Source organism: Delphinapterus leucas, chromosome 1 (assembly GCF_059928025.1).
Source record: "Delphinapterus leucas isolate spDelLeu-1000000601 "Yukka" chromosome 1, BTC_Dleu_Yukka2, whole genome shotgun sequence".
Taxonomy (NCBI): Eukaryota; Metazoa; Chordata; class Mammalia; order Artiodactyla; family Monodontidae; genus Delphinapterus; species Delphinapterus leucas.
In genome coordinates this window covers 174,540,327-174,557,033 of record NC_143129.1, presented here as the reverse complement: position 1 = coordinate 174,557,033, position 16,707 = coordinate 174,540,327, and the positions used below count along the sequence as shown (strand labels likewise).

The window sequence follows — 16,707 nt, the reverse complement described above, 5'->3', positions numbered from 1 at the left end:
ACAACTGGTTGAATTACAACAGAATACCATTCGTTGAATACCTACTCTACATCAAGAGCCTTCAAAACGCACTAAGACTAAGGCTCAAATAACTTTTATTTGTATTTAATTATACATACCATATCCTCAATACACTGAGCTGAATGCATTTTTTTCAAACATCAAACAATCATTTAAGCTGTGTCTCTAGACTATCACACCAACTGAAGATTTTAATTCATTCAACGGTCTTTCTACAAGTCAAGTTGAGGTCTTCCTTGGGTTTTTATCAAGTACCAAAACAAATGGGAAATGGCATACTTGTCTGGAAACTTGGTCTTCACGTAACTATTCCAGCTGTTCACATCAAAAACTGAGAAAATCAGACACTTAATTATGGCAGCTAACATTTATTAAGCACTTAATATGTACCAGGAAATGGGTCAAATACCATATATACATAGTGTCCTTTAATCCTTACAATCACCAAAGGGATAAAAGCTATTATACGTTCCTATTTTACAGAGGGGGAAACTGAGGGTTTTAGAAATTAAGTCACAGGTCCAAGGTCATATAACTAGAACCTAAAACTGATTTCAGATGCTAAATTCTTCCAATTCAAGAACCTAAAAATGATCTCAAATCCTAAATTCTTCCAATTCAGAGGGGAAAAGGGGGGTTTATGGAAAAAGAAGTATTTAGGTGAATCAGGCCAGTGGGAGACTTTGGGGCTAAAGTGGGATCCCAGTACAAACCCTCCATAATGATATTTCCATCAAGAGAGAAAAACCAATCTGACTGCAGAATGCAGAATCTATTGTTTCTGGGGGTAATATAACAATATTTTAAAACAGTGCATTTTTGTATCCTACTTTAATTTCAAAATGAATCTACAGTTAAGAAGAAATTTTTAAAAACTTTCTTAACTGTTAAAAAATTATCTGAAAAATGATGAACCCTTTCTAATTTTATTTGAATTACATATATTTAGTTTAAAAAAGAAAACTACTCTGAAAACTATTCTATATATTGACAAGCTATGGATAGAATTAGAAACAGAAGATTAGAATTACTGAGTTTTCTGGAGAACAGCTGGTACTAGAGGAAGACAGCAGTAGTTCCAAAAAGTTACTATAAGCTCTATGAAATATACTTAAAACAGAAGTTTTTCTTTTCATCAAGGTAACGTCGAACATTTTCCAATTCACTCATATCTATATCAAACATCAATCTGAAATGTTGATTTTATTATTCAAATTTCCACCAAGCATAAAAAACTGAGAGGAAACAAAGAATTCTACATTCCTCCTTCTGCAAATCAAGGCCTAAATATGGTAAGATGCAGGTATCTACCTAATCCAAAAATCTTAGTTCAGAGCTATCACCATCAAGATATGTTATGAATTCCTTGTATTGTAGCCCAGCTAGAGAAAGTCAGCGTAAAGGATATATTTTAAGGCCTCTCTGCACGGTAATTATTTAGTATGTTTAGCACAATTCTAACTAGCAAAAGGATTATAACTGTGCAAAAGTAATGACATTTTGAAGGGAATACCCTGAACATTCTCCACTCAGATTGAAAATATTCTGAATTTTGACTCAAAATTGCTTGATCATTGGTGGTAGGAAGTAGCCTTCCACAACACCTACGAACTGCACTCCTGCATGGTAAATGGCTTTAATATTAAAAAATTTAACTTTAAGCGTTTATGAGTCTCTAACTCTGAACATTGCTGAAAGAAGTATTTGACACTGCAAACTTTTAGAAGCATGCCAGTTTAGGATTTATTACCTATCTTGTGGTTTAAAACTATTTCATAAAACAAAATTTAGGACTTGTCTCTGTTCAAGTCTACTAGGCTCCTGAATACTAAAGGGAAAGAACACCATGTTATCTTTGCATGCCGTGAGGAAACACTGAAACCACACATTAGAAGTTTGTGTTATCATCCTGCAATCCAGTGAAAAAACAATGCCACTAAATACCTCCACTTTGACTGTGTGCCAATTCCCAATGCTTTTTTTTTTTTGCGGTACGCAGGCCTCTCACCGCTGCGGCCTCTCCCGTTGCGGAGCACAGGCTCAGGACGCGCAGGCTCAGCGGCCATGGCTCACGGCCCAGCCGCTCCGCGGCGTGTGGAATCTTCCCGGACCGGGGCGCGAACCTTGTGTCCCCTGCATCGGCAGGCGGACTCCCAACCACTGCGCCACCAGGGAAGACCCCCAATGCTTTTTAAAGAATAATTTTTAGAAAGTACAGAAAGTACATATCAGCTATGGAATATTAAGGGGTTTGGAGGAATAAATAATTCAAGAAAACAGAAAACACATATGACTTCTATTCATTCTTAGAATGAAATCAGAAACATGAACAAACTAACTTGCTTCCTTCTGTGTCTAATGAATTATCTCCCAATTTTAGCCAAGGTCAACTTAAATCCAACTAGGCAGGAAAGAGAGACTGTGATAACCCACTTTCTGGCATGAGATTTCCCTTAAAGTTTCCTATTTATAATCCAAGAAGCAGTAATGTGTACTTATTTCACCAAACATTTGGTACTTCATGTTCAAGGTCAACAGTACAGACCTTAGTATGATTCCTGCAAAATAATAACGGCTATAATTTACTAAGTGCTTTTCAAATGCTTGGCATGTCCCCACTACAACTCTGTGAGGCAGGTATTCTTCATTCCATTCTGTAACTGAAGAAATTAAGATATAAAACATAATGACTCATCAAGACCAAATAGTGCTTGATGGATTCAGGATCTGAACTCAGTACTGTCCCCAACTGAGGCTACAGAAGCCAAACTTGTAAGAAGAAACATTTTATGTTTTTAAAAATAGCAAGATACACATGAACATGTTGAACTTATAAACAAAACTGTTGTTCTTATAAAGCAATATATACATCGATTTATTTTCCCCAAGCTTGTTCCAAAAGAAACAGTTTAAGGCAGGTAAGCTTTTACCTATAAATATACATTGACAGTGAGGCATTAATAAAATGTAGGAAAAATTTTTACTAATCATACCTACTTTACTTTCTTAGAGGTAGAACACTGATTTTCCATCTCAAAGCTTTGTTTAAAAGTGGGTATCTAAATAATCCTCATGTTTTACTTTTATTCCTAAATGCTGAGGGCAATGCAATTAATTAAAAAAAAAAAAAGAAAGAAAGAGACTAAAGGTAAGAGGGAGGAAAATAGTCACACACAAACCTTGCTTCTGGTCGCTAGCTGCAGTGACAGGGGTGCTGGCAGCAAGATGAGCGCTCTCCACAGTCCCATAAACCACAGGGCTGTGCTCAGGGACCTGGCTGGGCAGCTGCTGGGATTTGAAGTACAAAAAAGGGTGATAATGAGCGTGCGAACATAAAAACTAGCAACATGGAACCCAAGGCAAGTGGGGAAGACAAAGTAGGGCAGGAGATCACAAAATTAAAAAAAAAAACAACAAAAAACAGAAAGCAAGGAAAAAATATATAGGCCAGTATAATAAATTCAAAAAGTACATGGGAAGACAAGGAAGAAAAGGAAAAGAGGCAGCAGGAAAGGGGAAGGAAAAGAGATGATTAATATTAACCACAGCAAGAGAAGACAGCACAACAATCATTAGTACAATGCATTCTCCAGTGTTCCTTCTAAGGACAGACTTTTAATCTAATAGTTATGTCACATCTGAGAGAGAATTTAGCATCCTCCCAGTCAAGACCAAAGGGACTTGGTCAACTTCATTTATAAATTACCTAGCAAAGTAGTTCATCAGTCAAAAAGAGGACAAACAAAACATGATGGGTTTTAAAACCAGTTACTGATTCAAGAAAACAATACTGAAAGGTGATTCTTACCATTTGTCCATATAACCACTCAGGTGAAATGCAACTTGGAAAGCCTTTAAAGAAACTTTCACCTTAAAATGTCTTTAGATTCTGGGTCAAGGATGATATCTTTTCAGAGTCTGAAATCTGAGTAAAGTATCTGGCTTTTCAGAGCTAAGAGAAAACTATCCTTTTCAATCAGCCAGTATATGGAATAAAAAATGCCCATCAAAATCCTAGCAGAGTAGGTTGAAAAAAATTGCAGGCATTGTTCAACTTAGAGGGAAAAAGAATTACACAAGAAAGAACAAGAACATTCAATCTGCATCACATTCCAGTTAGGTATTTGTTCTGGATTTGAGGGTTACACAAAAGCCACACAACAAAGCAGTGTCTCTCCTCGGAGATCTAAGGTCAATTTTTTGATAGCTATAATCGTCTACATTGAATTCTATCAGTGCTATCAGAGCAGAGCTCCCTGCACAATTCTGATTTTTTTTTTTGGAGGGGATGGGGAAATTGGGGGTAGACAGGGCCGCTCAAAAATGGGAGTTAATGAAAAATATTTTCGAGTCAGTAAGTCTCACATATAGTAGGAATATAAAATGAAATATATGAGTTAAACACCTATCATTTACCGTATGTCATTTAACTAACAATGCTTTTCACAATGTACAACATACAATTTATATAGGACTATATGTAATGAATAAAATAACAGATAAAAATGGGAAAAATAGTATTATCTCACCTATTCATTATAGACCATGAAAGTACTCATATTCCACAAAAACTTCTAAATGAAGACCACTAAAATTATATTTCCATATGTAAAAAATGAAAGAGTTTCTATTTTCACTTTGAATCACTGTCAAATGGATAGTACTACCATGATTACTCTACTCTGAATCCTTAGCTTCAGTGGGAAAAAATTCTATTATTAAAATTCAAAAACTAGGAAGGGTTCCCAGGTGTAAGTGAAAATAACAGTCACCCCTCTATACCCGCAGATGTGTGAACCGCAGATACACAGACCCGATTGTACTAGCCATTAATACCTAAAAGACTTAAATATCCACGGATTTTGCTATCCGTGGGTCCTGGAACCAATCTTCTGTGGATACTGAGGGATGACTGTAGGGACTCAGTTCAATTCAATGGTTGAAAACAGCTCTAGAACAAAGGAAAGAGTCTATACTCTTTAATATTTATTAAATAGTTATCCATATAACCCAGGAAAAAATGATCTGTAAATTGTGTCCTTTACCAGAAAGAAAGAAAATATTAACTACTCTAATAGTTAGGGAAATTAATAACCAATGAGAAAGGGTAACTGCTGAAAGTAGGTCACCAAAATAAATCACATACATGGTTATGGTGGGAGTTTTAAGACAGTAAAAGACTGCTGATACCTATAAATCTGTATAGATCAGAGAGTTTTTCAATCTAAGATTAAAATACCTTCAATCATATTAAAAAGACAACTGCACAGGCATTTTTCCAACAACAAAGCCCTAGGAAGATGTTATGTATAAAGATTTATAAGAAAGGAGTGAGATAACATGTTGGTTAACTCATAGTTCCAAATCCAAGTATCTAGTACTTAGTTATATAGCCACGGAATGCTAGGAAAGTACTCAATTTCCTCAGCTGGGGACCTCCCTGGCAGTCCAGTGGTTAAGACTCCACGCTTCCAATGCAGGGGGTGCCGGTTCGATCCCTGGTCGGGGAACTAAGATCCCACATGCCACATGGCACAGCCAAAAAAAAAAAAAAACAAACCACACAAAGGTAATCCTTAGCTGTAAACTGAAAAGGAACTAAAGATCCTACAGTGCCTTTCAGCTTTAACATTCTCTAAGCCTCTGATAGGACCAAGAAAATAACATACTAACATACAACATACATCAATACTTTAATTTTGTTTCAGATTAATTTTAATTTAGGATAATCTCAAATTTTAGCTAACCTCTAATTTCATCTCTTCTCAGGTGACATGATCAACCCTGTTGAGAATATATTTAATGAATTTCAAATCACTGCACTTCAGTCACTTTCACTATTGGTAGGAGTTAAAATTTATAAAAATCAGACTGGAAGGGCAATTGATATCAAAACATAAAATAATTCAACAAAGATGCTAAGGAAGTGAGGTTAAAAGGTTAGGGTTTATTTGGCAACATCACATTGTTTCAACAATTCATAATTTATGTCAATGCTAAATTCCCTCCCCACATCAAATTTTTCAAGATCAAAGCTCTGATTGGCAGAAGAAAAAAAATTCTCACTTTTCAAATACAATGTTAAGGAAGCTTATTTAAAGAATGGCAAGATATCAGATACTTGATAGTACCCAAGAAGTGAATTTCCTTTGTGAACTCTACCTGAGAATCTACTCTGTTGAAGATTTACATATTAAATTTGAAATACTGGCCTGAAGGGATACTGGTAGATGTGGGCCCACTGGAAGAATTAATTTTTTTTAAATAGAGTACCAACAGATAAAACGAGGCAACAAAATCTGGATTGTCTTTAATATTCTTTGTACAATTTAAAATTCAATTCTCGAGAGCAGCCAAGATGGCAGAGTAGAAAGACTCAGTTATCTCACTCATGAGCACGCCAAAATCACAACTGTCTTCAAAACGACCATCAATGAAAAAGACTGGAACCTACCAGAAAAGATTTTCTAAAACTAAAGCCATAAAGAAGGAACTAAAACAAGACGGGTAGGAGGGGCAGACTCGTGATATAATCAAATCCCATACCCCTGGGTGGGCAACCCACAAAACTGGAGAATAGTTATATTGCAAAGGATTTCCCGTAGGAGTGAGAGTTCTGAGACCCATGTCCAACTCCCCAGTCCAGGGGTCCTGCACCGGGAAGATGAAACCCCAGAGCATGTGGCTTTGAAGGCCAGAGCGGCTTAATTTCAGAAGCCCCACAGGACAGAGGGCAAAAGAAACTTCACTCTTAAAAAGGGTGCACACAAAATCTGATGCGCACTGGGACCCAGGTCAAAAGCAGTAACTTGATAGGAGCCTGGGCCAGACCTACTTGCTGGTCTTGGGCAGTCTCCTGGAGAGGTATGTGTGTGTGGGGGGGGGCGGGGGTGTGTGTGTGGGGCTGTGGCTCACCCTGAGGACACAGATACTGGTGGCAGCCATATTTGGGAACATTCTACTGTGTGACCACTGCTGCTGGTGGCTGCCATCTTCACTCACTAGTTCTAACACCTAACCCTAAATCCACACAACAGCCTGTAGGCACCACTGCTGGGACGCCTCAGGCAAAGCAACTCAGGCAGGAACAGAAGCCCACCCATCAGCAGACAGGCCGCCAAAAGACGTCGTGATCCCACAGCCACCTCTAGACATGCGCCAAGACATGCCCTTGCCCACCAAAGGGCCAAGAACCACTTCCACCCAGCAACGGGCATGCACTGCCCTCTCCCTCCAGGAAGCCTGCACTAGCCTCTAGAACAGCCTGATCCAACAGGGGGCAGACACCGGATGCAAGAAAACTATGATCCTGCAGCCTGCAGACCCAGCCCACTCACAGCAGGCCAGACCTTATCCTGGGACCAGTTTGGCCCAGGCCCCGTCCACTAGCAGGCCAACACAAGCTTCAGGACACCCTGGATCCCATACCGAACTGTGTCAGGAACTGGCTCCCCCACCAACGATTTGAAACAAGTTCTAGGATCCCTGGGCCCTTCAGCCAGACTTCAGGAACCAGCTCTGCATGCCACTACTAACCCCAGGCACTAATCCCAGGACCTGGTGTAGTACAGGCAACAGCCTCGGAGTCTTTGGGATCCTGACTCCACCCACCAGTGAGCCGGCACTAGCCCAAGGGCCCCCTAGGGATCTAAAACAAGCCACCTCATGACCAGGCCCCACCACACAGCAGCTAGCAGCATCCACACAAGGCATGGCCTGGCAACCAATCACACTAGGGGCCAACAAAGTCCACCAGACCACCCACACAGTCAGCCCTCCACAACAGAAGGAGTCACTCAGCCCTCTTAGGAGGAACCCCTAGAGCATACAGCTTGGGTGACAACAGGGGAGTGCACTGCTGGGACCCATAGGATGTCTCCTATAGAAGGTCACTTTTCCAAGTTTGAGAAATGTAACTAACCTACCACATACATAAAAATACAAATAGCAACTCAGACAAAATGAGGTGGCAGAGAAACATGTTCCAGATGAAGGAACAAGACAAAACCCCAGAAGAAAAACCAAATGAAGTGGAGACAGGCAATCTACCCAAGAAAGAGTTCAGAGTAATGATTGTAAAGATAATAAAAGAAGTCAGGAGAAGAACGGATACACAGAGTGAGAAGATTTTAACAAAGAGTTAGAAAATATAAAGAACAACCAAACAGAGATGAAGAATACAATAACTGAAATGAAAAATACACTAGAAGGAATCAATAGCAGACTAAATGATACAGAGGAATGGACCAGTAAGCTGGAAGACAGAGTCGTGGAAATCACTGCTGCTGAACAGAAAAAAGAAAGAGGGCTCCCCTGGTGGCGCAGTGGTTGAGAGTCCGCCTGCCGATGCAGGGGACACGGGTTCGTGCCCCGGTCCGGGAAGATCCCACATGCCGCGGAGCGGCTGGGCCCATGAGCCATGGCCGCTGAGCCTGCACATCCAGAGCCTGTGCTCCGCAACGGGAGAGGCCACAACAGTGAGAGGCTCGCGTACCGCAAAAAAAAAAAAAAAAGAAAGAAAAGAAATGAGGACAGTTTAAGAGACCTCTGAGACAATATCAAGTGTACTAATATTCACATTATAGCGGTCTGAGACGAAGAGAGAGAGAAAGGGCCTGAGAAAATATGTGAAGACACAATAGCTGAGAACTTCCCTAACCTGGGAAAGGAAACAGTCACCCAAGTCCAGGGAGTGCAGAGAGTCCCGCAGAGGATTAACACAAGAGGAAGACACCAAGACACACCACAATCAAAATGACAAAAATAAAGATAAAGAGAGAATATTAAAAGCAAGGGAACTCCCATAAGGCTGTCGGTTGATTTTTCAGCAGAAACTCTGCAGGCCAGAAGGGAGTAGGACGATATATTTAAAGTGATTAAAGGGAAAAACCTACAACCAAGAATATTCTACCTGGCAAGGTTCTCATTCAGATTTGATGGAGAAATCAAAAGCTTTACAGACAAGTAAAAGCTAAAAGAGTTCAGCACCACCAAACCAACTTTACAACAAACGTTAAAGGAACTTCTCTAGGCAAAAAAAAGACACAACCAGCAACAAGAAAACTACAAAATGAAAAAGCTCACTGGTAAAGGTAAACACACACTAAAGGTAGGAAATCATACATACATAAAGCTAGCAGGGAGGTTAAAAAGACAAAAAAATGTAGTCATCTATAACCACAATAAGCAGTTAAGGGATACACAAAACAGATGTAAAATATGATATCAAAAACAGTAATCATGAGAGGAGAAGACTAAAAATGTAGGGGTTTAAAAATGCATTTGAGGGACTTCCCTGGTGGTCCAGCGGTTAAGACTCCACGCTTCCACTGCAGGGGGCACAGGTTCGAGCCTTGGTTGGGGAATTAAGATCCTGCTTGTCGATCTCATGTGCTGCATGGCACAGCCAAAAAAAAATGCATTTGAAATTAAAAGATGAGCAACTTAAAACAATCATGTATATACACAGACTGCTAACCGCAAACCAAAAATCTACGATAGATATATACACAAAAAAGGAAAGGAATCCAAACATAACACTAAAGATAGTCATAAAATCATAATAGAAGAGAGCAAATGAAGACAGGCAAAAAAAAAAAAAAAAAAAAAAAGAGACCTACAAAACAAATAAAAAACGAGTAACAAAATGGCAGTAAGAACATACATATCAATAATTATCTTAAACATAAACGAACTAAATGCTCCAACCAAAAGGAATAAAGTGGCTGAACGAATACAAAAAGTAGGTCTATATATATGCTATCTACAAGAGACTCACCTCAGATCTAGAGAAACACACAGAATGAAAGTGAGAGGATGGAAAAAAGTATTCCATGCAAATGGAAATCGAAAGAAAGCCAGAGTAGCAATACTTATATCAGACAAAATAGACTTTAAAATAAAAACTGTTACAAGAGACAAAGAAGGACACTACATAATGATCAATGGATCAATCCAAGATTAAGATAAAGAATTCAAATACATATGCAACCAACATAGGAGCACCTCAATATATAAGGCAAATATTAACATATAAAAGGAGAAATTGACAGTAACACAATAATAGTAGGGGACTTTGACACCCCACTTACATCAATGGTCAGATCATCCAAACAGAAAATCAGTAAGGAAACACAGACCTTAAATGACACATTAGACCAAATGGACTTAACTGATATCTAAAGGGCATTCCACGTGAGAGGAGCTGAATACATTTTCTTTTCAAGAGCACATGGGGCATCCTCCATGATAGATCACAGGCTAGGCCATAAAACAAGCCTTGATAAGGTTAAGAAAACTGAAATCATATCAAGCATCTTTTCCAATCACAGTGCTGTGAGACTAGAAATTAACTACAAGAAGAAAACTGCAAACACATGGAGGATGAAAAATATGCTACTAAACACAAACACATGGAGGAAAGAAAATATGCTACTAAACAACCAATGGATCACTGAAGAAATCAAAGAAGAAATTAAAAAATACTTAGAGACAAATGAAAAAAAAAAAGCTGAACCTAGGGGATGTGGCAAAAGCAGTTCTAAGAGGGAAGTTTAGAGCAATACAAGCTTACCTCAGGAAACCAGAAAAATCTCAAATGAATAACCTTACTAAAGCAATTAGAGAAAGAAGAACAAACAAAACCTAAAATTAGTAGAAGAAAAGAAGCCATAAAGATCAAAGAAGAGGGCTTCCCTGGTGGTGCAGTGGTTGAGAGTCTGCCTGCTGATGCAGGGGACACGGGTTCGTGCCCCGGTCCGGGAAGATCCCACATGCCGCGGAGCGGCTGGGCTCGTGAGCCATGGCCGCTGAGCCTGCGCGTCTAGAGCCTCTGCTCCACAACAGGAGAGGCCACAACAGTAAGAGGCCCGCGTAACGCAAAAACAAACAAACAAACAAAAAGATCAAAGAAGAAATAAATGAAATATAGACTAAAAAACAAAAAAAGATCAATGAAACTACAAGCTGGTTCTTTGAAAAGATAAACAAAATTAATAAACCTATAGCCAGACTACCCAATAAACAAAGGGAGAAGGTCCAAATCAATAAAATCAGAAGTGAAAATTGAGAAGTTACAACTGATACCACAGAAATACAACAGATCATAAGAGACTACTACAAGCAACTATACACCAATACAATAGACAACCTAGAACAAATGGACAAATTCTTAGAAAGGCACAACCTCCCAAAATTGAACCAGGAAGAAACAGAAAACACCAACAGACCAATTACCAGTACTGCAGTTGAATCAGTAATTTAAAAACTCCCAAAGCAAACGTCCAGGACCAGATGACTTCACAGATGAATTCTACCAAACATTTAGAGAAGAGTTAGCATCTATCCTTCTGAAACAGTGCAAAAAAACTGCAGAGGAAGGAACACTTCTGAACACATTCTATGAGGCCAGCACCACCCTGATACCAAAACCAGACAAAGATACTACAAAAAAAGAAAATTACAGGCCAATATCACTGATAAAAATAGATTCAAAAATCCTCAACAAAATACCAGCAAACCAAATCTAACAACACATTAAAAAGATCATACACCATGATCAAGTGGGATTTATCCTAGGGATGCAAGGATTTTTCAATAGCTGCTAATCAATCAATGTGATACACAACATTAAAAAATTGAAGAATAAAAACCATATGATCATCTCAATAGATGCAGAAAAAGCTTTTGATAAAATTCAACATCCATTTATGATAAAAACTCTCCAGAAAGTGGGCATAGAGGGAATATACCTCAACATAATAAATGTCATATATGACAAACCCACAGTTGACATCATACTCAATGGTGAAAAGCTGAAAGCATTTCCTCTAAGATCAGGAACAAGACAAGAATGCCCACTCTTGCCACTTTTATTCAACACAGGTTTGGAAGTTCTAGCCACAGTATTCAGAAAAGAAAAAGAAATTTTAAAAATCAAAATTGGAACGGAAGAAGTAAAACTGTCACTGTTTGCAGATGACATGATACTATACATAGGAAATCCTAAACATGCTACCAGAAAACTACTAGAGCTCATCAATGAATTTGGTATAGTTGCAGGATACAAAATTAATGTGCAGAAATCTGTTGCATTTCTATACACTAACAACGAACTATCAGAGAAATTAAGAAAATAATCTCATTCACCAACGCATCAAAAAGAACAGAACATCTAGGAATAAGCCTACCTAAGGAGGCAAAGACCAATACTCTGAAAACTCTAAGACACTGATGAAAGAAACTGAAGATGACACAACAGATGGAAAGATATACCATGTTCCTGGATTGGAAGAATCAATGTTGTTAAAATGGCCATACTACCCAAGGCAATCTACAGATTCAATGCAAGTCCTATCAAAATACCAATGGCATTTTTCACAGAACTAGAACAAATAATTTTAAAATTTATATGAAACACTTAAGACCCCAAATAGCCAAAATAATCTTGAGAAAGAAGAACAGAGCTGGAGAATTCATGCTCCTTGACTTCAGACTATACAAAAAAGCTACAGTCATCAAAACAGTACAATACTGGCATAAAAACAGACACATAGATCAATGAAACAGGATAGAGAGCCCAGAAATAAACCCAAGCACTTACGGTCAATTAATCTATGACAAAGGAGGCAAGAATATACAATGGAGAAAAGACAGTCTCTCCAATAAGTGGTGCTGGAAAAACTGGACAGCTACATGTAAAAGAAATAAATTAGAACACTCTCTGACACCATACACAAAAATAAACTCAAAATGGATTAAAGACTTAAACGTAAGACCAAACAGTATAAAACTCCTAGAGAAAAACATAGGCAGAATACTCTTTGACATAAGTTGCAGCAATATTTTTTTGGGATCCACCTCCTAAAGTAAAGAAAATAAAAGCAAAAATAAACAAATTGGACGTAATTAAACTTATAAGCTTTTGCACAGCAAAGGAAACCATCGACAAAATGGAAAGACAACCTAGTAAATGGAAGAAAATATTTGCAAATGATATGATGGATAGGGCATTAATACCTAACATATGTAAACAGCTCATACAACATGACATCAAAAAAAAAACAACCCAACTACAAAGTGGGCAGAAGAACTGAATCAAAAAGAACACAAATAACAAATATTGGTGAGGAGATGTGGAGAAAAGGGAACCCTCGTACACTGTTGGTGGGAATGTAAACTGCTGCAGCTATTGTGGAAAACAGTATGGAAATGCTCTGAAAAATAAAAACAGAACTATCATATGACCCAGCAATTCAACTCCTGAGTATATATCCAAAAAAGAAAAAACATTTATTCGAAAAGATACATGCACCCCAATGTTCATAGCAGCATTATTTATAATTGCCAAGATACAGAAGCAACCTAAGTGTCCGTCCAAAGATAAACGGATAAAAAAGATGTGATACACACACACACACACACACAAACACACATACACACACACACACACACACACACAGCGGTATCTACTGAGCCATAAAAGAGACATGAAAATTTTGCCATTTGTAGCAACATGGATGGACTTAGAGGGCATTATGCTAACTGAAGTAAGTCAGATAAAGACAAATACTGTGTGATATCACTTATATGTGGAATCTAAAAAATACAACAAACTAGTGAATATAGCAAATAAGAAGCAAACTCACAGATATAGAGAACAAACTAGTGATTATCAGTGTGGGGGGAGGGGCAATATAGGGGTGGGGCAGTGGGAGATACAAAACTACTCGGTGTCAAGTATGTATTGTACAACACGGGAAAATAGTCAATATTTTGTAATAACTGTAAATGGAAAGTAACCTTTAAAAGTTGTATAAAAATTTAAAAATTAGATTTGGCAGTTTAAGAAGTAAATAAAATTCATTTCTCTTTACATAACCTATATTGTTTCTACCCAAAGAGAGGCCACCATCATTTACTGTCTATTTTAAACGTGTATATGGCAGGATGCTTCATTACAGAGGTAACTGTAGACAGGAGGCCAGCAACTATGGCCCAGGGGGCCACATGCCTATTTTGGTACTTCCCATGAGATAAGAACTTTTTACATTTTTAAATAGTTGGGGGAATTTTAAAAGAACAATATTTCTTGACATATGAAAATTACAGGATACTTAGAAAGTTTTATTGGAACAGCCGCAGCCATTCATTTACATATTGCTTATGGCTGCTTTCATGCAACAATATCAGAGTTGAGTAGTGGTGAAAGAGACAGCTGGCTGCAAAACCAAAAATGTGTACGATCTGGCCCTTTACAGAAAATGATTGCTGACCCTTATTGTAATCCACTGAGAGAAAGCCAGAGACTCCAAATAGTTATACAAATATAAGCAAGATGCTGATGTAATTTACTGTTATCATAAGAGGCTATTTGAACGTTTCACATTTCATTATTTATATGTTGTATGTAACTGACTTTTCGAAGTCCCATTCAATGACTTTAAAACAGCCATTGTAATAAATACCACATGTGTTTAACATATACAAACCCTGGGGATAAAGAAGTATTGCCCCCAATTGAGAAACATTATGAAGATGAGGAAGTAAAATAATAAATAAATGGCACCAGGAAAAAGGACCAAAACATACTTATTTCATAAATGGGAGAGAATTCTCCTACACGCATTCTTTAGAAAGGTGTGTGTGTGAGTATATGCATGCGCACACATGTGCACACACACTCACGTGTGTGGATTTTCCCCCCTGGCATCTATCACATACAAAGCATTGAGAACCCACTGGTGATTAAAACAGAAAAATCCTTAGCTTCTGGAGCTTATATTCTTTCAAGGGAAACATATTAAAGAATAAACCTGTACACACACACAGAATATTATTCAACCATAAAAAAAAATGAAAGCTTGCCCTTTGCAATAACATGAATGGACCTTGTGGGTATTATACTAAGCGAAATAACTCAGAGAGAGAAAGAAATGCCGTATGAGCTCACTTATATGTAGAATTGAAAAACAAAACAAAGCTCATAGAAAAGAGAACAGATTGGTGGTTGCCAGAGGTGGGGGGTAGGGTGGGAAAAATGGGTGAAGGGGATCAAAAGGTACAAACTTCCAGTTATAAAATAAATAAGTCATGGGGACGTAATGAACAGCATGGCAACTCTAGTTAATAATACTATATTGCATATTTGAAAGCTGCAAAGACAATAGATTGTAAAGGTTCTCATAAATAAAAAATTGTTTTTTGTAACTGTGCATGGTGACAGCTGTTAACTAGACTTATTGTGGTCATTTTACAATTTATACAAATATCATTACGTTGTACACCTAAAACTAATGTAATGTTTATGTCAATTATACCTCAGTAAAAAAATAAATAAAAAGAGGGGCTTCCTTGGTGGCGCAGTGGTTAAGAATCCACCTGCCAATGAAGGGGACATGGGTTCAAGCCCTGGTCCAGGAAGATCCCACATGTCATGGAGCAACTAAGCTCGTGCACCGTAACTACTGAGCCTGAGCTCTAGAGCCTGCATGCCACAACTACTGAGCCCGCGTGCCACAACTACTGAAGCCTGCGCGCCTAGAGCCCATGCTCTACAACAAGAGAAGCCACAGCAATGAGAAGCCCACACACCGCAACGAAGAGTAGCCCCCGCTCAACGCAACTAAAGAAAGACCATGCAAAGGAATGAAGACCCAACACAGCCAAAAATAAATAAATAAATAAATTATTTTAATAAATAAATAAAAAGAATAGACAGAGAGGCAAGCAGAAGCAAGGAGATGAGTAGGAAAGTTACTGTTGTTTAGGGGAGATCAAAGTGGTTTAGAGGATAACAGTAGCAGTGGAGATGGTGAAAATGAGCCAGATAGGACTTGCTGATATAATGGTGTGGAATATGGAATAAAGATTTTTGTTTTTAATTAAAAAAAATTTTTTGGTTGTGTTGGGTCTTCGTTGCTGCGCGCGGGCTTTCTCTAGTTGTGGCAAGCAGGGGCTACTCTCCATCGTGGTGTGCAGACTTCTCACTTGGGTGGCAAGTGAGTAATTCTTAAAAGAGTAATTCTTAAAACAGAAAAAAGAACAAGAGGGAGTAGGGAGAGGAAGGAAAATATACAGCTCATTTTAAAATATTAAGTGATTTTACTTCACCACCCCTTTGGAAGTAGACAATTATGGAAGCCTTGCCTATACAGTCGTCCCTCAGTATCCATGGGGGATTGAGTCTAGGACAGCCCGTGGATACCAAAAGCCTCAGGTGCTCAAGTCCCTGATATGAAAAGGTAGAGTATTTGCATTTAACCTCCCAGGTACTTTAAATCATTTCTATATTACTTATAATACCTAATACAACGTAAATGCTCTGTAAATACTTGCCAGTGCATGGTAAATTCAAGTTTTGCTTTTTAGAACTTTCTGAAATTTTTTTTCCTGAATATTTTTCATCCCTGGTTATTTGAATTAGCAGATGAAGAACCTGTGGATAGGGAGGGCTGACCGTACAACACCATACACTTATTTTTACCCTGCAGGGTCCAAAATGACTTTCAGGAAGCTGGCACATTTCTTAATGTGAAAACGTTCCTTGTGCCTCACTGCTATCAACAACAGAGATATAGCTGAGAGACTTTGATGCTGAGGGAAAGTAACAAAAATGTTCCCTTCTTTCCAACTTAAATATTTAAGGACTAAAAGGGAACTCTGAGATTACTTAGCATAATCCCTCAT

General features: G+C 38.3%; 1 protein-coding gene across 4 annotated transcripts in view; it reads right to left on the bottom strand.

Annotated features, from left to right (window-relative positions):
* EIF4G3 (eukaryotic translation initiation factor 4 gamma 3) overlaps positions 1-16,707 on the bottom strand; it is a 366,332-nt gene that overhangs the window by 131,832 nt on the left and 217,793 nt on the right. For all 4 annotated transcript variants that reach the window (XM_022551756.3, XM_089899604.1, XM_089899606.1 and 1 more), the window contains one exon: positions 3,201-3,309. In XM_022551756.3, coding sequence (XP_022407464.2) covers positions 3,201-3,309 — 109 coding nt within the window. The remainder of the gene's footprint in view (positions 1-3,200; positions 3,310-16,707) is intronic.